The following is a 27,000-nucleotide window of genomic DNA, read 5'->3' as shown; positions in this document are numbered from 1 at the left end:
ACAGCTGCAGCCAGAAGGATGCTGGGCTGTATAAAGAGAGGCGTAGTCAGTAGAAGGAAGAAGGTGTTGATGCCCCTGTACAGGTCATTGGTAAGGCCCCACTTGGAGTATTGTGTTCAGTTTTAGAGACCGTATCTGGCGAAAGACGTAAGAAGACTTGAGGCGGTCCAGAGGAGGGCAACGAAAATGATAGGAGGCTTGCGCCAGAAGACATATGAGGAGAGACTGGAAGCCCTCAATATGTATACCCTAGAGGAAAGGAGAGACAGGGGAGATATGATTCAGACATTCAAATACTTGAAGGGTATTAACGTAGAACAAAATCTTTTCCAGAGAAAGGAAAATGGTAAAACCAGAGGACATAATTTGAGGTTGAGGGGTGGTAGATTCAGGGGCAATGTTAGGAAATTCTACTTTATGGAGAGGGTAGTGGATGCCTGGAATGCGCTCCCGAGAGAGGTGGTGGAGAGTAAAACTGTGACTGAGTTCAAAGAAGCGTGGGATGAACACAGAAGATTTAGAATCAGAAAATAATATTAAATATTGAACTAGGCCAGTACTGGGCAGACTTGCACGGTCTGTGTCTGTGTATGGCCGTTTGGTGGAGGATGGGCTGGGGAGGGCTTCAATGGCTGGGAGGGTGTAGATGGGCTGGAGTAAGTCTTAACAGAGATTTCGGCAGTTGGAACCCAAGCATAGTACCGGGTAAAGCTTTGGATTCTTGCCCAGAAATAGCTAGGAAGAAAAAAAAAAAAAAAAATTAAATTGAATCAGGTTGGGCAGCCTGGATGGACCATTCAGGTCTTTATCTGCCGTCATCTACTATGTTACTATGTTCCTGGAATTTTTATCCATAGAGACTCTAACTTATTCTTAGTTTCCGGTGTGCTCTCTCCAGTAGACTCAATTTTCTCTTTGACGTATAGGCCAATGCCCCCCCACCTTTTGACCCACTCTGTCTCTGCGGTATAGCTTGTATCCCGGCAGCACAGTGTCCCAGACGTTTTTTCCTCATTCCACCATGTTTCTTTGATGCCGATGATGTCAAGGTTATCTGTTTGTGCCATAGCTTCTAGTTCACCCATCTTATTCCTTAGGCTCCTTGCGTTCATGTACATACACTTGAGTTTGCGGCCTGTTACTTTCTTGCATTTCCTTCCCTCTTGTGTCCCTTTCGATCTGTCAGGATTTCTGTCTTGCCTATGATCTGGTGAGTCTTCCCCGCTATCTTCCTGCACAATATCCTCTTGGTATACCGGTTCCCGAACCATTAACTCTCTGTCGACTGTCGGCTTTCCTCTTCTTCCTAGTTTAAAAACTTAATTTCTCTCTTGATGTTGCTTGCAAGTAGCCTCTTTCCGGCTCTGTTGAGGTGGAGTCCATCCTTCCTGAATAGCTTGCTCTTTCCCCAGATTGTCGTCCAGTTGCACACGAAGTGGAATCCTTCTTCTTCACACCAGCGCCTCATGCACGCTTTGACTGCTTGCAGCTCCATCTGCCTCTTCTCATCGGCCCTGGGTACCTGCAGGATCTGAGAATGCTACCGTCAGCATTCAGGTCTTCAGCTTCCTTCCTAGCACCCTGAACTGGTCCTTGAGTCCTTCTCTGCTGTAGTTCCTGTTGCTCACGTTGTTTATCTCCACATGGATCACCACCACCGAATCTTCCTCTTCCACGCTGTCGATGATCCTGTCAATGCGGCTCACTATGCCTTCTATCTTGGCTCCTGGTAGGCAGGTCATCAGTTGATCCTTTCTTCCTCCCGCTATGTGGCTGTCGACTTGTCTGATGATTGAGTCCCCCACAACGATCGTTGTCCTCTCTGCCTTCTCTTGTCTCTCCAGCCGCAGGTCCGTGTCCCTGGTGTATATCCATCTCTCCAGCATAGGTTCGTGTCCTTTGTGTACTTCCATCTTCCCTCTACCTGGTGTTGGCTTGCACTGGACTCGTCTTCCTGTGGGTTCTCTCCGCTGTTTCAAGGAGTCGCTGTTTTGTCACTCATTTCTTCCATGTGCTTGTCTTCCAGGTGTATTTTGGCAGTTCCACTGTTGCTTGTGATTTTCCACGGCCTCCCTGTATGCCTCCTTGATGAACTTCTCTAACTTCCGGACTTCTTCCTCAATGGTTTCCTCTGTCTTGAAGTTTTCTGCCTCTCTATCCTCCTCCACTGCTCAAAGTGCTTCTAGTTCCAGTATTCTGCCTTCCAGGAGTCTAACTTGTTTCTTCAGGCACTCCAGTTCCTCGCATCGAATGCATACATAAGACCGAATCCCAGAGAGGAGGTAGTCGTACATATGAGAAACGATGCAGAAAACTGGGTAGCTCAACATCCTGCTTCTGTCTGCTGTTTCCATTGCTGTCCGCTTGTCGGTCTGCTGTCTGAAGTGGTTTCTCCCTGCTTGGATGTTTCTTGAGTGTCCTCTATGTCTGCTGCAGTTGCCCTCTGCTCTGTTTGCTTGTGTGTCCTCTGTGTCTGCTGCGGTTGCCCTCTGCTCTGTTTGCTTGTGTGTCCTCAGTGTCTGCTGCGGTTGTCCTCTGCTCTGTTTGCTTGTGTGTCCTTAGTGTCTGCTGCAATTGCCCTCTGCTCTGTTTGCTTGTGTGTCCTCTGTGTCTGCTGTGGTTGCCCTCTGCTCTGTTTGCTCGTTGTGTCCTCAGTGTCTGCTGCGGTTGCCCTCTGCTCTGTTTGCTTGTGTGTCCTCTGTGTCTGCTGCAGTTGCCCTCTACTCTTCTATGCAGTGACTTGTTCCTCCTTAAGGCCCTTTGCAAAGGCGCTCTCGCTAAGGCGAGCGCCTTTAACGCTCGCCTTCGACGCATGCTGAACAGTTTAGTGCTATTGGCCCCTCCCCTTTTAAGGGGAGCTCCAGTAGATGACACCGGGGTGGGCGGAGCTAACTCTCGCCGCTGCCCTTGCTCTCTCCTGCCTTCTGCTCCTGGTTCCCTTCTCTCCTGCTTTTCTCCTCTCATCCTCTCCTGCTTTTCTCCTCTCCTGTCTCCTAGCTCCTTTACGGAGACTCAGCGGAGACAAACGAGGCTTATTGCAAGTAACATCAAGCGAGAAATTGAGAAGTTTTTAAAATAAGAAAAGCAGACTATAGAAAGGAAACCAGAAAAGACCAAACCCATAGTACTAAGATCCAAATGCTAAAATCGGACATGTCCATTATAAAGAGATGTGTGGATCACCGCTAATTATAACGAGTGAGTCTTTAAAATATGAGACAGTAACGGATAGCCAAACCTTGTGGATGGAAGTGACAAATACTGGAGCCAAAACCAGAGCACCGTGATGAAACTTGAATGGAAATATAGATACCTATTTATACTTTTGAGTAAAATTGCAATGCGAACATGTCATAGAAAAGAATAAATAATGTGTAAACTAAAAACCAAGAACAATATATTGTAACACCGAACTCAGAATTAATGCAATAACATGCTAAAAGAACTTAACCCCCCCCCTAAAATAGGGCATATAGATACTTAAAATGATGGCTGGTTACAAACAGTATGCCTAGACTATATAGACCTAAACAGGGCAAAAGTAAACGTATGGGAAATGAACAGTTGATAATACAATGTATCATGAAAACATAAGCCGATAGTAGCTCAAAGACAAACCGACGGGGTAGATGAAAAGTGAAACCTGGGAAAGATCTAAATTATTGTTCAAATGAGCTTCTATTAAAACCAAAGAATAAAATCACAGCACTCGGGAAAGTAAAAAAGGGAGAGTAAAATGGACTTACCGAAAAGGTCTCTGCACTGATGAGATAAACTCGTACGCAGAATAAATGTGAACACGCAACAGTGGGGCTATGATATTTGATCTGTTGAAAGAGGCGCCCAAAAAGTGTCGGCAGTGGATTGGATGCACATTGATAGAAACATAGAAGATGACGGCAGATAAGGGCCATAGCCCATCAGGTCTGTCCACTCTACTGACCCACCCCCAAGTCTACTATCCTAGGGATCCAACTCCTGGTGACAGGTTCCCTTGGCTTAACCCTCTAAGGGATCCCACATGGACATCCCATTTGCTCTTAAATTCTTGCACGCTGTTTGCCTCGATCACCTGCACCGGGAGCTCGTTCCAAGGATCAACCACTCTCTCGGTGAAGAAATATTTCCTGGTGTCGCCATAAAATTTCCCGCCCCTGAGTTTGAGTGGATACCCTCTTGTGGCTGAGGGTCCTTTGAGAAAGAGAATCTCTTCTTCCATCTCGATACGGCCGGTAATATACTTAAACGTCTTGATCATGTCTCCTCTCTCCCTACATTCCTCGAGTGAGTACAGCCGCAAATATTTCAGCCTTTCCTCGTACGATAGATCCTTGAGCCTCGAGACCATCCTGGTGGCCATACATTGCACCGACTCTACTCTCAGCACATCTTTTCGGTAGTGTGGCCTCCAGAATTGCACACAGTATTCCAAATGAGGTCTCACCATGGTTCTGTATAATGGCATTATGACTTCAGGCTTCTGGATGACGAAATTCCTGCGGATGTAACCTAACAACTGTCTTGCCTTAGATGAAGCCTTCTCCACATGATCAGCAGTTTTCATGTCTGCGCTGATGATCACTCCCAAGTCTCTTTCTGTTGAAGTTCTAGCTAAGGTCTCACCATTCAAGGTGTAAGTTCTGCACTGATTTCTGCTGCCGAGGTGCATGATCTTGCATTTCTTAGCGTTGAAGCCCAGCTGCCAGGTCGAGGACCAAAGCTCTAACAAATGTAGGTCCTGTGTCATACTATCGGGTGAATTGCTGTCTCTCATTATATTGCATAGTTTGGCGTCGTCAGCGAATAACGTTATCTTACCTTGAAGCCCCTGAGTTAGGTCCCCTATGAATATGTTGAAAAGGAGCGGGCCCAAGACTGATCCCTGTGGTACTCCACTGGTCACCTCCGATGTTTTAGAGAGGGTACCGTTAACTACCACTCTCTGAAGTCTGCCACTCAGCCAGTCATTGACCCATGTAGTTAGTGTTTCTCCCAGCCCCATTGATTTCATCTTGCTCAACAGACTGCGATGCGGGACACTATCAAAAGCTTTGCTGAAGTCTAGGTATACGACGTCCACGGATTCTCTCAAGTCTAGCTGTTTTGTTAACCAGTCAAAGAAGCTGATGAGATTGGATTGGCAGGACCTACCCTTGGTGAATCCGTGTTGACTGGGATCCTGTAGATTCTCCTCATCCAAGATTGCGTCTAATTTACGTTTGATTAGTGTTTCCATGAGTTTGCATACTATTGATGTGAGACTCACCGGTCTGTAGTTTGCAGCCTCTGCCCTGCAACCCTTTTTGTGCAGTGGAACGACATTAGCTGTTTTCCAGTCTATGGGGACTTTCTCCGAACTTAGGGAGAGATTGAAGAGTCCTGATAGCTGTTCTGCCAGGACATCACGCAGCTCACTGAGCACCCTGGGGTGTAGATTGTCCGGTCCCATGGCTTTGTTTACCTTGAGTCTTGCCAGTTCGTAGTAGATGTCGCCAGGTGTGAACTTGAAATTCTGAAACGGGGAGGGCATCGGGCTGTTAAAAAAGGCTGCTTCAATAAATAAATGAAAATACTGGTGAAAAACTAAATAAAAAACCAAAACCATGATAAAATGCCAAACCTGACTGCAAGTGGTAGTGAAAGTAGCATAAGGCACCCATAGTACTGTTAGTGCCAGTGCTGCTTAGAATAAAGAACCATGCTGTACATGAGGAGATAAGATGTAAAGTGCTGGCCTCTCACTGCACCACTTGATAAAACTAAGGAGCAATGTTCTAGAGCAAGGGTGCCCACACTTTTTGGGCTTGCGAGCTACTTTTAAAATGACCAAGTCAAAATGATCTACCAACAATAAAATAAAAATAAAAAAACACAAAGCACACTGTACGCATAGAAAATGTTAATTATCATTCCTATTCCAGGGTTTTTCAAAGAGGTCAAAGCAGATGACTCTATGCACTGTTACCTCAGTAACAACCATACAAAAATAGACAAATATACCCCCTCCTCCCTTTTTACTAAACCACGATAGCAGTTTTTAGCGCAGGGAGCTGCAATGAATGCCCAGCGCTGCTCTCGACGCTCATAGGCTCCCTGCGTTAAAAACCTCTATTGCAGTTTAGTAAAAGGGGACCATAGTGTAAAATATAGACTGCAGATATAAATTCAGACACATTTTCATCACTAAATTTAAAATAAAATTATTTTTCCTACTTTGTTGTCTGGCAATTTCATGAGTCTGGTTGCACTTTCTTCTTCTGACTGTGCATCCAATCTTTCTTCCCTTCTTTCAGCCTGTATGCTTCTTCTCCTCCAGACCTCATTCCCTCCCAAAACTTTATCTTCCTCTCTCCCTACCCTTTCTTTCTCCTTGCCTCCCTTTCTTTCTCTCTTCATGCCCCCTTTCTTTTTTTTTCTGTTTCTCTTCTTTCCTTCTGTCTCCCTGCCTGCCCTCTTTCTTTCTTTCTCCCTGCCCTCCCCCAAGCCACTGCCCCCGCCATCGGATAACAGGCCCCAAAGCCGCCCCAAGCTCTCCCTGCTTCGGGCCGACCAGCATTCCTCTCCCCAACGTCAATTCTGCCATCGGGGAGAGGAAGGCTGATCGGCCCAAGATCGCTATAGATATATTGGGGAAATACTGCCGGGTCTTGTCTTCGCGGAAACAGTAAGTAGGCAGGACCCAGCAGCAAGAAGAGCAAATTGCAAGCTTCATTGATCTGTTTCCTGCTTTAGCCCATAGTGAACGCATGCTTCGGGGCTCTAACATGTGCGTGCCAGCTTCCCTTCTCTTCTTCCCCCCCCCCCCCCCGGACATAACTTCCGGTTTCGGAGGGAAGAGAAGGGAAGCCGGCATGCACACGTTAGAGCCCCGGAGCATAAGTTCGCTATGGGCTAAGGTGTGAAATCTCCAAGCCATTTTTTTTTTTTTTTGGTATTGAGCAGCACTGGCGGCGGCAGCAGAATTCACAGCGGATGATAGCCGGGCGGTCATCTAAATTACCCGGGTGGATCGCCTGGCTAAAAGGCCCTAGGGAGAACACTGCATACTATAGGCAAACAATCATTTAAGTTTAAGTCCCAATAATTAAATAAATAATAAAGTCTGTGCTCAGGTCTAGAGAAACACAGCCAACAATTTTGAATCTCAAAATTAAATAAATATATATTAAAGTCTGTGCTCAAGCCTAGAGAAACACAGTCAACAGTTTTAAATCTCCAAATTAAATAAATAGTAAGGCTTGTGCTGAAGTCCAGAGAGAGAAACAGCAATTTTAAATGCTAATAATTCAAATATTAAAGTCAATGATCAATTCTGGAGAAAAACTATTTCAGGTAGAAAACCTATTTCCAGTCAGTTGAGATATTTAAGAATAAAAACAAGGCATTAGCAATTTTCCAGTTCAGCTCCAAGTAGAACAGCACATGGAGGTTACTCTATCTTCCTGGCTTTACAAGCTTAAAAAGGATACAGGAACAGAGGGAGAGCAGCTTTGCTCTATTGTTAATCAGCTTCACCAGACGTCTCTTTGCCAAGATGTATTTCTGAGAAGTAGAGATTTTATCTACCCTGACTGGCATCAATGACTGGCACAGCTGTGATAACAGAAAAAGTATATTTCACATGTTAAAAGGTGTTTGTAATCTGCCTGATTCAAATCTTAAAAGCACTGGAGAAACTTAAGATGGTTAATTCAACCAGTGTCTATAGCATATCTGTTCTCATAGAAATCACAAATGTTTTGCATAAATCTGCATATTTTTAACAGATCATCAAAACATTTACTTCAACAATGCTACTTGTTGCAGAAACCACAATGTTATACAATTCTGGTAACAAAACAAACATTTGTATATAATTAAATGTGTGTTTCTCAATTGAATCATGCCCTTTCCTTTCTTTAAGAGTGTGGAGAATACCATGGAATCAAATATCAGCAATCATAGTTAATTTACAATGGCATGATCTGTGAAAGATGATCAATTCCAGTAGTTGACCATTAAAAACAGACTTTTACTTCAAACTATTTTTATTAAAAAAGAATTTGATTTATCATCAAATTTTAAAATTTAGGTTAAAGTGGTTTATAATAACATACATAAAACAAACATACAAGCAAGAAACAAAGCACCAATAAACAAATAATAAGAAGACAGGTAAAAACAACTATTGTACTCACAGGATAAACTGTAATAATGCCCAAACATCACTATATGCAAGCTGACAGAAATAAGTCTATCAAAAAAAAAAAAAAAGCTAAGCTCTTAAATTTATGTTTCTAAGATGGAAAGACATTTTGAAAAGATATGCAAAGAGGAATTCCAACTTCCAAGTCAGGATGTGTGGAATTTTCATACTGTTATAAGATGCTCTGCAAACATAAAGCCTGTTGTAAAACAGGAGCTGGGATGCATGTCCCAGCTCCTCCACATCCAAAAAGAGCAGTGATGTGTAAGAGTATATAGTGAAATAGCAAACTTATTTACCTGTATGAAGTGCTCTACATGGAGAGCAGATGACATTAGTAGCATGTGTGGTGGCATCATCCAATGGCACCAAATATGGAATGTAGTAAATTGTGACTGTCAATGCCATTCACTTGGATGAGGTCAAGATCAAATCATCTAAAGAATCTGGCAGATAAGCCAAACCTGTCTCTATGTTTGGAAAATCCAGAGAAGACCTCAAATCAGCCTCTGAGAGGGTATGCACTTCTTGTTGAAACCAGCTTAAACAAGAATGAGTCGCATAGGGACTGTATCTTTAGTGAAAGGGCAGAGACCTCAAAAGAGGTCCTGAACATCCTCCAAAGTAATGCCGCCCTCCACAGAGAGGGTGGTCTTCTTAGTAATTGTAGCCACAAGAGAATTCACTTAGGCAATTTCAACTTTTCTAGCTCATCTTGAGATGAAAAATACAGGAGGGACATAACCCTGGTTACTCTCAGGCTGCAGTCTGGAGTATACCATTGAACTGAAATTAGTTCCTGCATAGCCTCATGCAAGAATTTAGGTGGCTTCTTAGCGCTAGACATTTTAGGATTAGAAGAGGCACACTCTTGAGAAAAAAATATTAAGAACTTCCAGCACCTTAGTGATAAGAGAAGGTAGTTCCTCCTTGAGGAACACTCTGACTGTATTAAGGTTATCTGCCTCATCATGAGTCAATTTCCCCTCCTCAAGAAAATCAGAAAAACCAGTAAAACTGTGGAAAGCCTACCCACTGATACAGCAGTGGAAAAAGAAGAAGCAATGATACTTACCTGTAGCAGGTGTTCTCCAAGGACAGCAGGCATATATTCTCATACACCATCCAAGGAACCCGGAACAGACACTGTATTTATGGTGAAAAATGTGAGTCTACCAAAAATCCCCAAAACCCGACTCTACTGCCATATAGGTGGCACCTGCAGCCATAAGGACTATTGGGGTTGTAGACAGGTGGGTATAATAGGTTGTTTTTTTTTTTGGGGGGGGGCTCACCATGACCGGCAAGGAAGTTGTAGTGAGATGTTTATATGGCACCCTTTTTGTGAAGTTTCACAGCAGTGCCCTATAAGATGCCCCACTACTCTGTTGCCATGTCTGGGTAGCCAGTCCATCACTTTACTGGCCTCTCCCATATTCAAAAGGTTTTGTTCTAGGCATTTGGGACTTGGACAATTTTTTGGACGAGAATGTAGTATAAAGATAGACGTACTAGCGGTCTTGAGAATCAAATGGTAGGACGTAGAAGTAGACAATTTTCAAAAAAAAAATTGGACGTATTTTTCGAGAATGGACTTTGGACGCTGCCGACTTTGGGTGACTAGCACCCTAGGCCCAAAATGGACTTAGACGTTTCTTTTATTATACCCCCTCCATACATTCAAAGTGTATTTTCAAATAAACCAAACAAACCCAAAACAAACCAAAAAAACATTCTGCGACGCTAGTCACCCAAAGAAAGAGGTTCACAAAATGGGCATTACCGTATTTTTCGCTCAATAAGACACACTTTTTCCCCAAAAAAAGTGAGTGGAAAAAGGGTGCATCTTATGAAGCGAATATAACCAACTCCCCCCACCCCCCGTACCTTTAAATTAGACATATCAGGCCCATGGGCCAATAAAACTTGGCCCCCTAAACAATTCCTGCCGTCACTGAGATTTGGCCCACCGTTCCTTTCCTCCCTCCATCAGGTGCAGCGTAGCTCTGCCAATGTCAAAAGGAGCCACGTCGAAATCGGAGCCCTGCTGCAGCACGTTCCCTCTACCACGGTCACATATGTCAGAGGAGAGGCGGGACAGCAGCAGAGGGAACGTGCTTCGGTGGCGGCAGGGCTCCGATTTCAACGTGGCTCCTTTTCACATTGGCGAAGCTGTGCTGCACCTGGAGATGGTTGTATGGTGCCAGTGGGGCCTACCTGAGTGTCATGCGTGGGTTGATGCTGACATCAGGGCCTGCCTTCTTCATGGATGGTTGTTTTGGCTGTTGGGCCCCTCTTTGGCCTCTGACCCTCAACTGCCTCCTGTCTCAGACCACTGGGGGGAGGTGCCTGTCTTCAGCTGCCGAGATGGAGGGAGGGACGGGAAGAAGAAAGAAGGAGACTCTGGCAAGTGAGTTATCAGAAGACAACCAGAGCCTGGGACCACAACATGATATGAATAATGACCAGACAACAAAAGGTAGAAAAAATGATTTTATTTTCTGTTTTGTTTTTACAATATGTCAGATTTGAAATGTGTATCCTACCAGAGCTGGAGGGGAGGGGGGGGGGGGCAGGGTACAGAGCCTGGAAGGGAGGGGGACAGGATGCAGAGTCTTGAAGGGAGTGAGTGGGACTAGGTGCAGAGCCTGGTATATATTAGTACACAATTTGGTTCAGAGTGGTTTTTTTTTTCTTGTTTTCCTCCTCTAAATCTAGGGTGCATCTTATGGTCAGGTACATCTTATGGAACGGAAAATACGGTACATTACATGTGGGCAGAGTCAGAAGATGAGCATGTCAGCACAATAACAAACAGCAAAAGGATTTGTCTGAGCATGCCGAAAAAAGGCCACATTATACCCGTTAGGTGAGAAACAAAAGGATTTGGTGTTCCTAAACAATTAAGCAAATTTAATAAAACCTGAAACTGAACAAATTGACTTTTGACCCACTAGCGATCTGGTTGTGTTGGAGATTAGAAAGCTAGAAGCGAGCATTTTTCTGAACAACTGGAGAGTTACTGAGTGCTATATTGCCTGTCTGTTCCTGTGTTGAACCTTCACCTAACTAGCCTTGCTTATCTGCCTGACTTCTTTCTCAGCCCAAATCCATACCTGACAAACTCCACCACTCCTACCTGATATTTGTCTCTTAACTACCGTTCCACTCCCAGTCACTCACCTTGCTCTGTGTCCAGAGCCACGAGAGCTAGATGGAACCATAGAGAGCATTTGCAACAATATAAAGAACAGAAAATGGATACAGACATACTTACCTGTGTACTTAAATATAATGAGCATACTCCTCTTCTGGTTATTATTATTAAATGTCATCTTAACATCTTAATGGCTCATACAGCTTTTTCCAACCTGAAATTCATATTCTCTTATAGTAGAAATTGGAATCTCAGGGACCATCCGCACGGTTGTATTACGGACCCCTGATGCTGGTCAGGAAGAAGATATTGCTGGTCACTGAATGGCTTGTTCTATGATGCAGGAGGGTGCTAGTTTTTTTTTCTCTTGCTATGATAGGACTTTCACTTTTAAAGCAAAAACATTATGCAATTCTGAAAATGTTGTTTATATACTGATCTGCCCATGTGGGTTATACTTTGTGGGGCAGATGTCTCGTCCATTGAAGATTATTTTCTGTTGCTTGCCAATGCTAATATTGGTTGGAGATGTGCTGACTTTGTCTTGGGATTTACAATTGGTCAATGCGTGTTTGCAAGGCGCTTTGACTTGAGACCACGTGGAATGGACATGAATTACTGAATTTGGAATCAGCCCTCTCAAATATTTTTTTTCAGCTCTGGATGAATTGAACTTGTAAAAGCTAAGTATTTGGGACTCTATGTTGCTGGACATTTGTTCCTTCATAGCTGATTTGGTCAAGTTGATATAAGGGCTGTATTTAATTCAGTGTTTCAAGCTTCTTTATTTTTGATATACAGTCTAGCAAAACAAGTGTCTAAACGGTGTACAATATAAAGACTGAAGAAAACAATTAAAATATGTAAATAAAAGCAATTATTTTATCAAATATTAAAAATACTAGACGGATTCACATTGACGTACAAGGAACAAAAGGGAAGTTGGGGAGGGCAAGGTTTTTTAAAATACATCAAAGTAAAATTAGTAAAAATGTTACATTAGGGAGTGCTGGGGAGGTAATCTTCCTAGACATCATAAATGATTGCTTCTTGGAGCAACTGGTCCAGGAACCAACAAGAGGGGGAGCTATTTTAGATTTGGTCCTTACTAGAATGCAAAACATAGTACAGGAGTTAACTGTATTGGGTCTGCTGGAAAACAGTGATTATAACGTGATCAAATTTGAACTGATACCAGAAATCTACTGTAGAGGCGTTTAATTTTTGAAAGGGCGACCATGATAAAATGAGGAAAATGGTTAAAAAGAAGCTAAAAGGATCAGTTGCAAAGGTTAGAACTGTAAACCAGGCATGGATGTTATTTTAAAATACCATCGGGAAGCCCAGACCAGATGTATGCCACGTATTAGCAAAGGTGGAAAGAAGAAGAAATGAGAGCCAGCGTGGTTAAAAGGTGTAAAGTGAAAGAGGGTATCAGAGCAGTGGCTTACCAAGGGGGGGGGGACGGTCCGCCCCGGGTGCAGCCTTAGGGGGGGTGCACAGCCGGACAGGTCCAGAAAATTCCTGGGCTGCGATGGCACTCAGCCCCCCCTGCCCCGCAACAGCACTCAAGTTCGGCCTTCTTCTCCCGGCATCAGCAGAACTTCAGATCAGCAACAGGTGCTCAGTCAAAAGCTTCCCCTGACTCAGCTTCCTGTTTCCGCCCAGGCAGTTCAGTCAGGGGAAGCTTTTGACTGACCACCTGTTGCCGATCTGAAGTTCTGCTGATGCCGGGAGAAGGAGGCCGAACTTGAGTGCTGTCGCGGGGCAGGGGGGCGCCAATGCCGCTGAGTGCTGTCGCAGAGGGGGGGGCGCCAATGCCGCTCAGTGCTGTCGCGGGGGGAGGGCCTTGCCAATCTTGTTGCCAAAATCGGAAAGGTGAGGGAGAAAGATGGGCCTGTGTTGGATGGAGAGATTGAGAGAAGGGGACAGATGATGGAAGTGGGGGGAAAGAGAGAAGGGACAGATGATGGAAGTGGAGAGAAGGGGGAGAGAGAAGAGAGCAGATGATGGAAGTGGGGGAAAGAGAGAGAAGAGGGCAGATGATGGAAGTGGAGAGAAGGGGGAGAGAGAAGAGGGCAGATGATGGAAGTGGGGGAAAGAGAGAGAAGGGGCAGATGATGGAAGTGGAGAGAAGGGGGAGATAGAAGAGGGCAGAAGATGGAAGTGGGGGAAGAGAGAGAAGGGGCAGATGATGGAAGTGGGGAGATAGAAGAGGGCAGTTGATGAAAGGAGGGGGAAGAGAGAGAAGGGGCAGATGATGGAAGTGGAGAGAAGGGAGAGAGAGAAGGGGCAGATGATGGACGTGGGGAGAAGGGGCAGATGATGGAAGCGGGAGGGGAGAAGGGGCAGATGATGAAAGGAAGGGGGAAAGAAAGAGAAGGGGCAAATGATGGAAGTGGAGAGAAGGGAAAGAGAAAAGGGGCAGATGATGGACGTGGGGAGAAGGGGCAGATGATGGACGTGGGGGGAGAGAAGAGGGCAGATGATGAAAGGAGGGGGGAAAGAAAGAGAAGGGGCAAATGATGGAAGTGAAGAGAAGGGGGAGAGAGAAGAGGGTAGATGATGGAAGTGGGGGGGAAGAGAGAGAAGGGGCAGATGATGGAAGGGGAGAGAAGAGGAAGAGAGAAGAGGGCAGATGAGGAAGTGGGGGAAAGAGAGAGAAGGGGCAGATGATGGAAGTGGAGAGAAGGGGGAGATAGAAGAGGGCAGATGATGGAAGTGGGGGAAAGAGAGAGAAGGAGCAGATGATGGAAGGAGGGGGGAAGAGAGAGAAGGAGCAGATGATGGAAGTGGAGAGAAGGGAGAGAGAGAAGGGGCAGATGATGGAAGTGGGGGGAGAGAAGAAGCCAAATGATGAAAGGAGGGGGAAAGAGATAGAAGGGGCAAATGATGGAAGTGGAGAGAAGGGGGATAGAGAAGAGAGCAGATGATGGAAGTGGGGGGAAAGAGAGAGAAGGGGCAGATGATGGAAGTGGGGGAAAGAGAGAGAAGGGGCAGATGATAGAAGTGGAGAGAAGGGAGAGAGAGAAGAGGGCAGAGGATGGAAGCGGGGGATAAATAAAAGGAGGGCACATGATGGGGAAAAGGATTGAGTTAGGGAAATACTGGAGGGGTGAGGGAAAGAGGTGGCGAGCTGTAGGTAGACAGTAAAAAAGGAAATTGATGAGAGGGTAGTAAGAACTGGGTAGTAGATGGATGCAGAAAATTAATTGAAAAGGAAAATGAGGGAAGAAAGGGATTGCAGAAGAGAAGAGTGGGAGAGGGAAAGAGAGATGCCAGACCAATAGGGTGAAAGGAGAGATGGAAGGGGAAGGCATACAGTTTCTGGAAGGGGCATAGAAGGAGAGAAGATGCCATATAGGAGCAGAGAGATGGCAGACAGTGGATGGAAGGAAGAGAGTAACAAGAAGATGAGGAAAGCAGAAACCAGAGAAGACAAAGGTAGAACAAAAATTTTCTATTTATTTGTTGCTTTAGGAGACATGTGTCACTGTTTCTGTGGTGTTGCATTGTATGCAGAGTCCAGCTTCTTGCTGGTTCAATTTAACCTTTGTCTATGTATTTCTATTTTATCCCCCCTTCTACAAAACTGTGGAGCGTTTTTTAATGCCAGCCGTGGTGGTAGCAGCTCTGATGCTCAGAATTCTATGAGCGTCAGAGCTGTTACCACCGTGGCTAAAATCCACACTACAGCTTTGTAAAAGAGGGAGGGGTTAGTTTGTGATGACATAGTCCATACTAGGCGAAGGTATTTTCTGTGTTCTGTGTGTTCGAAAGACTTGGTTTTCTGTTAGGATTGACGGTGTAGGATTGATCTGTACTAGTCTGGCTTGTTTAGTTTTACAATGGGTGTATTGATGTTGTACTGCTCACTGCATATGTAAGATGCTGCCTTTTGCTAGGTACTCATGTGTGATGTGTGGCTTGTTACTAAAAATCATGTTTTTCGTACAGATGGTGGGAGGATGACAAAAAATGATGGGCCCCGAGTATCACATATGCTAGGTACGCCATTGTATCAGAGACAAAAAAAGCATCCTTTAAAGAATGGAAAAAAAATCTGAATGAAGAAAATAAGAAGAGACACAAGCACTGGCAAGTTAGATGCAAAGCACTGATAAAGAAAAGTTAAGAAAGAATATGAAGAGAAATGTGAAAAAGAGGCAAAAACTTATAACAATTTTTTTAGGTACATTAGAAGCAGAAAACCTGTGAAGGAATCCTTGGGACCATTGAATGATCAAGAAAAAAAAGGGATGCTCAGGGAGGCTAAGGCCATAGCGGAGAGGACTGAATGAATTCTTTGCTTCGGCCTTTACGGATGATGATGTAAGAGATCTACCTGAACCGGAAATGGTTTTCAAGGGTGATGATGCTGAGGAACTGAAAGAAATCTTAGTGAATCTGGAAGATGTACTAAGCCAAATCGACAAGTTAAAAAGTGATAAATCACCTGGACTGAATTCCAGGGTACTAAAAGAACTCAAAAATGAAACTCCTGACCTACTGTTAGTGATCTGTAACCTGTTGCTAAAATCGTATGTAGTACCTGAAGATTGATGGGTGGCCAATGTTACGCTTATTTTTAAAAAGGGTTTCAGGGTTTCAGTGGTCACGGCCTGCGCTCAGACAGAGGAGGACCCAAGACGGTGGACAGAGGTCGCTGTGCAGACCGAGGCCTTCCCCCAGCAGTATACCACAGTCTCTACGCAGACAGAGGAGGTGGAACAGCTGGACGGTGACATCTTGCAGGAACTATGGAACCTGAGGGAGGAGGTGAAACGCTTGCGGAGCATCCGAGAAGATGAGGCATTCATCGATGAGGTCGTCCAGGAGCTGTCCCACATCACCGTGCCGGCGCACGACGAGTCCATCCTCGAGACGCCCAAACCTTCAGCTTTGAGACCAATGATTGGGGTGCAGGAGGTGGCCGGAGACGCCGACTCCTGGCAGCTAGTAACCTCCTCCACATCACCGTGGAGGAGGTTACTTCCGGGCCAGCCAATCGCTGCCTGGCTGGCCCGGAAGTCCCTCCCCGACGTTAGAATTGACGTCGGTTGGCGAGAATTGGTCGGCCCCGCGCTGGGGAAGATAAACAGGGAGAGTTAAGACCTCGGCGCGGCCTATTCCCCGATGGTAGTGGCTTGAGGGAGGGCAGGGAGAAGTAAGACCTCGGGCGCTGGCCTGTTCCCCGATGGTAGTGGCTTGGGGGAGGGCAGGGAGAAGTAGAGAAAGAAAGGGGGAAAGGGAGACAGAAAGAAGGGAGACGGGACACAGACAGAAAGGGGCATGGAGAGAGAAAGACAGAAAGAAAGGGGGCACGGAGAGAGAAAGAAAGAAGGGGGCAGGGTGAAAGAAATAAAAAGTTGGGGGAGGGAAGGAGACAGATGCCAGACCAGGGGAAAGGAAGGAAGGAAGGAGGGAGAGAAAGGAAAGAAAGAGATGTCAGACCATGGAAATAGGGACAGAAGAAGAGAGAGACAGAAGGAAAGGTAAGACATGGAAACGTAGATTTTGAAAAGAAAGCAGTTAATGACAAAGATGGATGCAAGACAGAAAGAAAGAAAGCGGCTAAGGAGAGAGCAAGAAAGAAAGACAGACACATACACATATGTTCTAGCACCCGTTAATCTAACGGGCTTAAAGACTAGTCTAATATAATAAAGAGCTAGCCGCGCATGCACACTCCTATTTGCGTGTTCCATGCGTGTAGGTCTGTGGCCGAAGGAGTGCGCATGCGCGCTAATATGTCACCAGCCTATCGCCTCCACAAGCCGGACAGCAGCCAGACGACGATCTCCATTCCTCCTGCCGCCGCCGATATCCGTTCCTCCTTTGCTGCCCACCCCCTTCTCTTTCCGCGGGCCCGAATGGCGATTCCAGCAGCGTGTGCATCAGTCTTCACACGCTGCTTCGTGCCCTTCTACTGCCCTGATTTGCTCTGCCGCGTCTCTGATGATGTCATCAGGGACGTGCCAGAGTAAATCAGGGCAGTAGAAGGGCCCGAAGCAGCGTGTGGAGACTGATGCAAGCGCTGCTGGAATCACCATCTTTGTAGTCCGGACCGTGGGAAGCGAAAGGGGGGGAGGTAGAGGAAACGCTAATGCTGCTGCACAGGGAACTGGTGGGGGGGAGGGAATGCTGCTTTGGACAGACAGACAGAGAGAGGAAGGGAAACACAAAGAAAATAAGAAAGATACAGGGGCAGATGCACAGGGAACTGGTGTGGTGGGAGGGAAATGGAGGGGGATGGAATGCTGCTTTGGACAGATAGACAGAGGGAGGAAGGGAGACAGAAAGAAAAGAAGAAAGACACAGGGGCAGGGAGATACACAGAAAGACAGACAGGCAAAGGGGGCCAGGGACAGAGACAGACAGAAAGAACAGCGGGAGCCGCGTCAGGAAGGGTGCGCGATGCGACAGTGGGAACTTTTCCAATGGGTGCAACTGGACGGCTGTCGGGAACCTCTGATCAGGGGCAGAGCAAGGTAAGAGTATCATAGGGATAAGAAGGAGGAGGGGGGATAAAAAAGGAAGGGATGCCTACTGCTGGACAGGGGGAGAAGGAAAGAGATGCTGATGGACAGGGGAGGTGAAGAAAAAGGAACGGAGGACTAATGTTGGAAAAGGGGGAGAAGGAAAGAGCTGCTGCTGGACAGGGGGGAGGTAAAACAAAGGGAGAAGGGCTGCTGCTGGAGAGAAAACCAGTCAAAGGACAAGAAGACCCTGGAAACATAGTTAAATGCACAGAAAAATAAAGTCACCAGACAACAAAGGTAGGGAAAATGATTTTATTTTCAATATAGTGATTGAAATGTGTCAGTTTTGAGAAAGGAAAGATATTAAACTTTAAATGTGAGGGATGCAGAAAAAATAGGGTACTTGGAGGGCCGCTGAAAAAATAGTTAATGACAATTTTGCATAAAGTAAAACTCTTTATAGTTTATAAATCTTTTCTTTAACTGTTAAAGGAAAGATTTATAAACTATAAAGAGTTTTACCTCATGCAAAGTTGTCATTTCTTTAATAAGATATTAACTATTTTTTTCTGTGGCCCTCCAAGTACTACAAATCCAAAATGTGGCCCCACTAAGGGTTCGAGTTTGATACCACTGGTTTAAATGGTCATTTTTCTCAATGGAGGAGATTAAACAGTGGAGTGCCATAGGGATCTGTACTGGGACCAGTGCTATTTAATCTACTATAATAAAATGCTAAGCGCGCATGCGCACTCTTACTGGCGTGTTCCCTGATCTGTAGGTCCGTGGTCGGCAGAGAACGCATGTGCGCTTAGCTTTCCACTGGCCGCCAGACAAATTGGAAAGTGCTGGCTTTCCTGCTCGCGCAGACTTCCAGGAAAAACTGTACTACAGTTTATTTTTAAGTTAAAGGCTTCCGATGCAGGCAGCGATCGTGAGAGGAGCCGCGGCGGCACCTTTCCACTTAAAAATAACCTTCGCTGGAGAGAGCCCAGGAGCTGCAAGGAGGGGGAAGAGGCACATGTGGCCTACGCCATTACCCAGGCACCCTGGATCGCCATCTTGGCGGCGGCTTTTTTTTTTGTTTCCGCCTCGACTCCTTCCCGGCGGATGGAGGAGCGAGAGAGGCTGGGGAGGGAGGGGGAGCGGCGAATGGAGGGTTCAAATCCGCCCCTTCAACTGTCCAGACTCGGAGGACGCCTCTGAAGGTGATTTCCAGCTGGGGAGGGGAAGCGGATGGTCGGGGCCCGAGCTACTCAGTCCGTGCGGCCACCATCAGACGTGGGAAAGGAAAGGAGCTGCCAGCGGGTACCCATCGCCTCCGGACCCGGGGAAACTGGACGAGACTTTACCATAACCTAATTTCTTTTATGTACTGTATAGCTGTGGGGGTTTTCATAAACACAAAGAGACATACAGAAAGAAAGACAGGGGGCCAGGAAGATAGAAGGGGGCAAGGGAGAGAGACAGACTGAAAAAAAGACAAACAGACAGGGGGCCAGAAAGACAGAAAGAAAAAAGACACATAGCCAGCAGCCAAGGAGAGAGAGGCAAAAAAAACAAACAAACATCCAGTGGCCAAGAAGAGAGAGAAAAAGAAAGAATGACAGATAGAGAGGGGGCCATGAAACTTACAAGTTATTACACTTATTCACTCTAAGTTCAACACACTTGGCATATTGTGTCTGAAGTTTCTGTAACTCTTCCAAAAAATATTCTGATGCCTGGTCACTGAAATACTGCTCTACTGCAGCAAAAATCTCCAAATCACTTGAAAACTGTTGCCCTTTCAAACTCTTTTTAAGGTTTGGAAAATAAAATAGTCTGATGGAGCAAGATCTGGTATGTAGGGTGGATGGGCTATGCACTGAAACCCTAACTGCTTCAAAACATCCATTGCTGTGCCAGGCTTGTGAGCAGGTGCATTGTCTTGCAAAAAGAGAACTGCTTTCCATGGCTTCCCTCTCCTTTTTTATTTCAGTGCCTACTTTAATCGGCATAGCAAGTTACAGTAGTATTCTGCATTAACTGTTTGGCACTTTGGAAGATAGTCAACCTTTCCTGCTGACTTTTGAGTCTTGAATGTCCTTGGCCTTGGAGAACCTGAATGCTGCCATTGCATGGACTGTTGTTTTGTCTCAGGATCATACTGGTGTAACATGTTTTATCAACATTAAGTAGTCTTCCAAAAAGTTGGCACCAGTTCACTGAAAATGCTGAAAAATCAACTTAGATGTGTCTACCCAACATTGTTTCTCATCAGCATTCAAACATTTGGGCACCCACTTGGCTGACAGCTTCTGCATATCCAGCTGCTTGTGAATTATATACCCAATATGTTCCCTAGATATCTGTAGTGTCTCAGCAGTTGTTTTAGCCAATATTCACTAATCTGTCAAAATCAGGTCATGGGCATGGTCAACAATTTCATGAGCCGACACCATTTGAGGCCTCCCAGATCTTGTTGCATCTTCGGCCTCAAAATCTCTAAGCTGAAAGTTTGCACACCACTACTTCACTGTGGAGTATGATAGCATTTGTCACTCAATGTTTGCATCATACATTCATGGATTTCCTTTGAAGAAATAAATATTGGAGAACAAATTGATGATGCTGCATTATTTCAAAATAAACTACAGAACCTGGACAGACTTAGTAAGGAAATTAAAGAAAAACAAGACAACATTGAAAAAAGACAGAGAAGGTGTAATATTTCCATATTAGGTGTACCAGAATGAGATAATGAAAATCTATATAATTTTGTATTGGACTTATATAAACATTGCATTCCGGATTCTGACACTTCTACTATTGAACTAGACAAAGTGCATTGAGTTACAACTTATACTTCCAAATCTAAATACTATCCTAAAATGATTATGGTGTATTTTCATCAGAAATAAAGATCATATAAACTTTCAAGGATCTGACATTAAGATTTTTTCTGATCTTTCACAATATACTCTATAACAGGGATCTCAAAGTCCCTCCTTGAGGACCGCAATCCAGTCGGGTTTTCAGGATTTCCCCAATGAATATGCATGAGATCTATGTGCATGTACTGCTTTCAATGCATATTCATTGGGGAAATCCTGAAAACCCGACTGGATTGTGGCCCTCAAGGAGGGACTTTGAGATCCCTGTTCTATAACAAAGGAATTAAATATAGATGGAATTTTCCTTTTGCTCTGGTATTCAATTAGCAAGGACGTTCCTATCATATAAAGGATTCCGAGGAACTCAGCAAATGGCTAGATCTATTTAGGGGCAAGGAGAAAACACATGATTCTTCTACTTCTAAATTGGAGGACTCTGTCTGGCAACTTAATACTCCTAAACATCGGAAGACCTCAAAAGATAGACAACTTCTCCATGAATACTTGAAAGATTCTAATAACACCATAGATACCACAGCGCCTGTTTAATTCTTTAAAAGAACAGAGAAGACTCTTGAATTCATAACAGGTTTATTTCTTATTTTATTGTACTCAGGGATTTTTGTGTTAGGGTTTTCTACGGGGGGGGGGGGAGGGGAGGATAGGGTTGATATGGGTGCACAATTGCTAGTATCCTGTTGTGTTTTGTTACAGATGTTCTTTCATGCACATTGAAAATTAATAAATATATTTAAACATAATTCTTCGAGTGATGTAGTGGTGAATCTTCAGTAAATTTGACTAAAGCAGAAATAGATGTTCTTACGAAAGGTTTATAATTTGTTCCTTCAAATCATTTTGATATATTTCAATTTCAAATAGATCTGAAAATTTTTTTGCAAAATCTACAAATTAAAATTTTCTTTTCTGGAATGGATCACAGTCATGATTCATCAATAGTTAGAAATAAATCCACTTGGATACCCCCTATGCCATTAGATCCAGCATTAGTGACATTCAGGAACGTTGTCATGCAAGATGTTAAAGCTTTGAATTTTTCTTGTAGAAAAAACAATTTGAATAGAAGTGAGAGGGAAGCGTTGGATCATATCAAAAACAATTCTGAGATTATAATCAGGAAAGCCGAAAAGGGGGAGCCGTAGTTATTTTAGATCGCAAAGACTATGAGATGGAAATTCAGAGACAATTGTCTGATCGCAGTGTGTATAAACTATTGAGTTTGGATCCCACAAGGAGGTTTAAATCGATCATCAATAGAATAACCAACGAGGGATCATGTACCCTGGTCTGACCACCTCTTAAGGACCCTCTGTCTCCCCATCTTCATGTCGCCTTTTGGGGCCCCGCCCCGCACTCCCAATTCCATTACCTTCCACAAAAAAATTACGAACGACCTGTTCTGGACTAAATTTCTCAACCTATTCTCCTTCACTCCTCAGCCTGCAGACCCAGAATCCTACTGGTATAATTGGGTCATACTTTTCCAGTCCACTTACCACTCCCTTGCCCCTCTTTCCACTAAAACCATCTCCTACTCCCGTAAGGCCCCTTGGTTTCTCCCCTATCACAGAGAACTAAAGCAGAAATGTCGAGCTCTGGAGCGCAAATGGGAGAAAATCTAAATCCCCTATCGACAGACAGTCCTGGAGGGCCAACATCAAGTTCTACAATACAGTTCTGAAAAAAGCAAGACAGAACTTCTACGGCGATAAAATCACCAGATCCAACAACCAGAGCAGTACTCTATTCAATATCTGGCATTCCTTAACTTCCAAAAAAGGCTCCACCTCAGTCCCCTCCTCCCCCTCAGCTGGTGTTCTGGTGAAATTCTTCAACGATAAGATCACCACCTTGAGATCCCCCTTCCCACCCACAGTCCCCTACAACTCCCTGGTGCCCACCGACTCCATTTCTACCCCAACGACCTCCTACCCCATCCCAGTCGACAGATCCTGGTCCACCTTTGAGCTCGTATCCGAATCCACAGTCTTCAAACTTTGCCTCAAACTGAAATCCTGCAACTGCTCCTTAGTCCCATTCCCCTCCTACCTATATGAGAAAATTCCCGCGCAGGCCATCTCTTCTATTACCGAACTCATCAATTCCCCCTTACACTCGGGCCTTTTCTCCCCAGAAATGGGCCATATTGCCCTGACCCCTCTACTGAAAAAATCTGACCTAGACCCCTCCACACCATCCAGCTATCGCCCAATAGCAAATATCCCTCTATTAACCAAGTTGCTCGAGTCCATCATTGCCACCCAACTCGCATCTTATTTAGAGAGATTCTCTATCCTCTTACCTTACCAATATGGATTTCGTCCCAATTTCAGCACCGAATCCCTACTAACCTCCTTAATCTCTAAGGTCCAATTACTCCACTCTCGAAATAAGTTTGCTGTCCTCCTTCAATTCAACCTTTCCGCTGCTTTTGACGTTGTTCACCATGACATCCTAGTCTACCAACTCTCCAGTCTTAGACTGGTTCTCTAAATTCTTACGCTCTCGCTCTTACACCGTCAACATGAATGGCACCTCATCCGCCCCCTGGCAACCAACGTGTGGAGTCCCGCAAGGCTCACCTCTTTCTCCTATCCTGTTTTAACATCTATATGTCCTCCCTTAAACTCCTCCACCTATCACCCCTAGAAACAATTTACACTTATGCTGACGATATCCTAGTCCTCCTCGAGACCGACCCAAACCTTACCAACCTCTCGGAGAACATATTCTCCTGTATAATGAACCTCCAGTCCTGGGCCCTTACTGTCAAAATGAAACTGAACGAGTCCAAAACTAAACTACTTTGGCTCGGCCCTAAACTTGACCAACTCCCCACCTCCATCCCCCTGTCCTCTGGCTCCACTCTGCAGCTGGAGTACTCAAGCAATGCTCTGGACATCATCATCGACTCCACTTTGTCTTTCAACGACCACCTCAATTCCTTGGCAAAAAAATGCTATTTCAGCCTTCACATGCTGAGGAAAGTAAGATCCTATTTCCATCAAAATCACTTTACTGTTCTCGTCCAATCTATCATCCTGTCCAGATTGGACTACTGCAACTCAATCTACCTAGGCCTTACCAAGAAAAGCCTTCATAGACTTCAGCGGATCCAGAATGCCGCGGCCAAGCTCTAAAGGAGCAATGCTATTGAAACATGCCGTGGAGGTAGATTGGGACAGTGCAGGGGAGAATACTTGTTCTGAGATTCAGATGCCAAAAATTTAGAAACAGTGTCTGGCTCCTGAGGCGTAGAGTTACCCTAAGATGACTTAAATTTGTGTTTCCTAGGCTGTGGAGGGACTGCAACTTGGCGAACGGAATTACTAGCCGTACTAAGCCCCAAAAGCAACAAAGGCTGCCCCCACTAGGCTAGCTGAGAATTTGGTCATCTGCCTCAGCAGGGGAGAAACTAAGCTGGACGCTGCAGCCCCCCCTCTTTGGCTGCTAAACACGGCACAATCCTCGCAATAATCCACATGAGGAGAGCCCAAGGACTCCATCCCAGCAAGTTTCTAGGTAAAATTTGCAGTTTTGAAAAAGCATGGAACTTTAGAAAAAAAGAATCGCTAAAAATCCAAGATGGTTGCCGTCAAAAATTTTATGCCAAAATCGCAATATTTTTCACACTTTCCAAACGGCGATTTTAGGATTTTTCAGGAGGGGGAACATTCAGAAACGCTGAAAACTCTACTTTTCCATCCTCCTCCGATTCCATTCACAAGCTATTAGCCTGTGTACTCACTGTGACCTGACAAAAGATCTGTGATGCAGCCTTTCAGCTCTCTCACAATAGCTGGATGAGAAAATTCGTTACCACAATGCTGGGAATGCTTTTGCAAATCTGATCTTCGGGCAGCCAGTCAGACTCCTATGCCTAACCCTGCGGATGTGCACAGTTATGGAGATGGAAAGACGCAGCCACCACCCTGCGGGACACCACCAAGTCTCCTAAGCCCTTAGCAGCACAATAGCCTGTGTTCGACCCCTGCTTAACAGTAGGTGAGAACACATCAGAGACGGCCCTGATCTACAGAGAAAACTATGCAGGCTGGCTAACAGGTCCCCAGTGGGATTGGCCTGTCAGCTACAGATCGAAGTCTGTATATTCTCAAGCAGGCAGAGCTTTAAAATCGCTCCAAGCATTAAATTCTTGAAAAAGAGATGAAATAACACCGAATAAAAAGAATAAAATGAAGAGAGCAGGCACGCATGAATATGCATGAGATCTATTTGCATGCACTGCTTTCAATGCATATTCATTGAGGAAATCCTGAAAACCCGATTGGATTCTGGCCCTCAAGGATCAGCATTGCCCACCCCAGGTCTAGATTGTCTCACCTATTGCACTGGAATATATATACTGAGTTTTAAAATATTTGTGTATATATATATATACAGTAAAGCCTCGGTTTGCGAGCATAATTCGTTTCAGAAGCATGCTTGTGATCCAAAGCACTCATATATCAAAGCAAATTTCCCCATAGGAAATAATGGAAACTCAGACGATTCGTTCCACAACCCAAAAACTTTAATACAAAATACCATACGTACTTGTATTGCAAGACCTCACTCATTTAGAACAGTCACTACACTCCTGCAGCGTCAGAGAGGGAAGAACCATCAGCTCAGTTGTGATGATGTGACGCGTGTATACTGTATGTACTTGTATTGCAAGACTTTGCATGTTTAGAACAGTCACTGCACTGTTGCAGTGTCAGAGAGAGAAGAACCATCGGCTCAGCTGTGATGTGTGCATACAGTATATACTTGTATTGCAAGACATTGCTTGTATATCAAGTTAACATTTAATAAAATGTTTTGCTTGTCTTGCAAAACACTTGCAAACCAAGTTACATAAGAACATAAGAAGTTGCCTCCGCTGGGTCAGACCACAGGTCCATCGCGCCCAGCAATCCACTCCCGCGGTGGCCCATCAAGTCCATGACCTGTAAGATGACCAGCGTCTAAGTCCTTTTAATCCCCTTAGCCTTCTCTGTAAGCCCTTACATAACTTATATCTACCTCTATCTGTATCCCTCAACCCCCGTGTCCTTCAGGAAATTATCCAATCCTTCCTTGAAGCCTGGTAGGGTACTTTGTCCTATTACAACCTCTGGAAGCGCATTCCAGGTGTCCACCGCCCATTGAGTGAAAAAGAATTTCCTGGCATTGGTTCTAAACCTGTCCCCTTTCAATTTCTCCGAGTGCCCCCTTGTTCTTGTGGTTCCCAATAGGCTGAAGAATCTGTCCCTTTCTACCTTCTCTATACCTTTCATGATCTTGAAAGTCTCTATCATGTCTCTTCTGAGTCTCCGCTTTTCCAGGGAGAAGAGTCCCAGCCTATCCAATCTGTCTGCGTAAGGAAGGTTTCCATCCCTTTTACCATTTTCTCCTCTGAACCCTCTCAAGCATTGTCATGTCCTTGAGGTACGGTGACCAAAATTGGACACAGTACTCCAGATGCGGGCACACCATCGCGTGATACAGCGGCATGATGACATCCTGGTCGTAATTCTCCTCTTAATAATACCCAACATTCTGTTTGCTTTCTTTGAGGCTGTTGCACATTGTGCCGTTGATTTCATTGTTGTATCTACCAGCACAACCCAAGTCTTTTTCAAGGTTACTTTCCCCTAGCACTGATCCCCCCATTTTGTAACTGAACATCGGGTTCTTCTTCCCTATATGCATGACTTTGCATTTCTCTATATTGAAGTTAATTTGCCATGCAATCCAAGGTTTTACTGTATATATATATATACTGTGTGTGTGTATATAAGCGGATTACAGTATAAGGTAACTGGACATTTCCAGGAAGTTACAATTTAGGGGATGCTTATAGTTCTAAGCGGGTTATAGTATAAGATAGCTGGGCTTTTCCAGGAAGTTACAATTTGGGAGATGCTTATATATATATATATATATACACATACACACACACTAGTCTTTAACCCTGTTACATTAACGTATGCTAGATGTGTCTATCTGTCTTTCTTTCCTTCTCTCTCTCTCTCAACTTGGTCGCTGTCTTTCTTTCTTTCTGTCTCTCTCTCTCTCCCCTTGGCTGCTTTCTGTCTCTCTGGCATTCTTTCTGTCTGTGTCTCATCCTGGCTCCCCTGTCTGTCTGTCTTTCTTTCTCTCTCTCCTTGGCCTCTGTTTGTCTGTCTTTGTCTCTCTCTCTTTGGTCGCTGTCTGTTTCCCTGGCCCCCTGTCTGTTTGTCATTCTGTCTGTCTCTCTCCCTGACACCCTGACTGCCTATCTCTCTCTATTGC

At 44.8% G+C, this 27,000-nt stretch overlaps 1 protein-coding gene across 5 annotated transcripts in view; it reads right to left on the bottom strand.

Annotated features, from left to right (window-relative positions):
* NUP205 (nucleoporin 205) overlaps positions 1-27,000 on the bottom strand; it is a 1,504,202-nt gene that overhangs the window by 98,677 nt on the left and 1,378,525 nt on the right. For 4 of the 5 annotated variants that reach the window (XR_004540594.1, XM_033957880.1, XM_033957883.1 and 1 more), the window contains one exon: positions 7,470-7,593. Coding sequence is in view for 4 of the 5 variants with exons in the window: in XM_033957880.1 (XP_033813771.1) it covers positions 7,470-7,593 (124 nt within the window). In the remaining variant the exon portion in view is untranslated. Of the gene's footprint in view, positions 1-7,465; positions 7,594-27,000 lie in introns of those variants that run through there. The other variant, XM_033957885.1, reaches the window with a different exon arrangement.

This window comes from Geotrypetes seraphini, chromosome 9 (genome assembly GCF_902459505.1).
Source record: "Geotrypetes seraphini chromosome 9, aGeoSer1.1, whole genome shotgun sequence".
NCBI classification, from domain to species: domain Eukaryota; kingdom Metazoa; phylum Chordata; class Amphibia; order Gymnophiona; family Dermophiidae; genus Geotrypetes; species Geotrypetes seraphini.
This window is presented reverse-complemented; position numbering and strand designations above follow the sequence as displayed.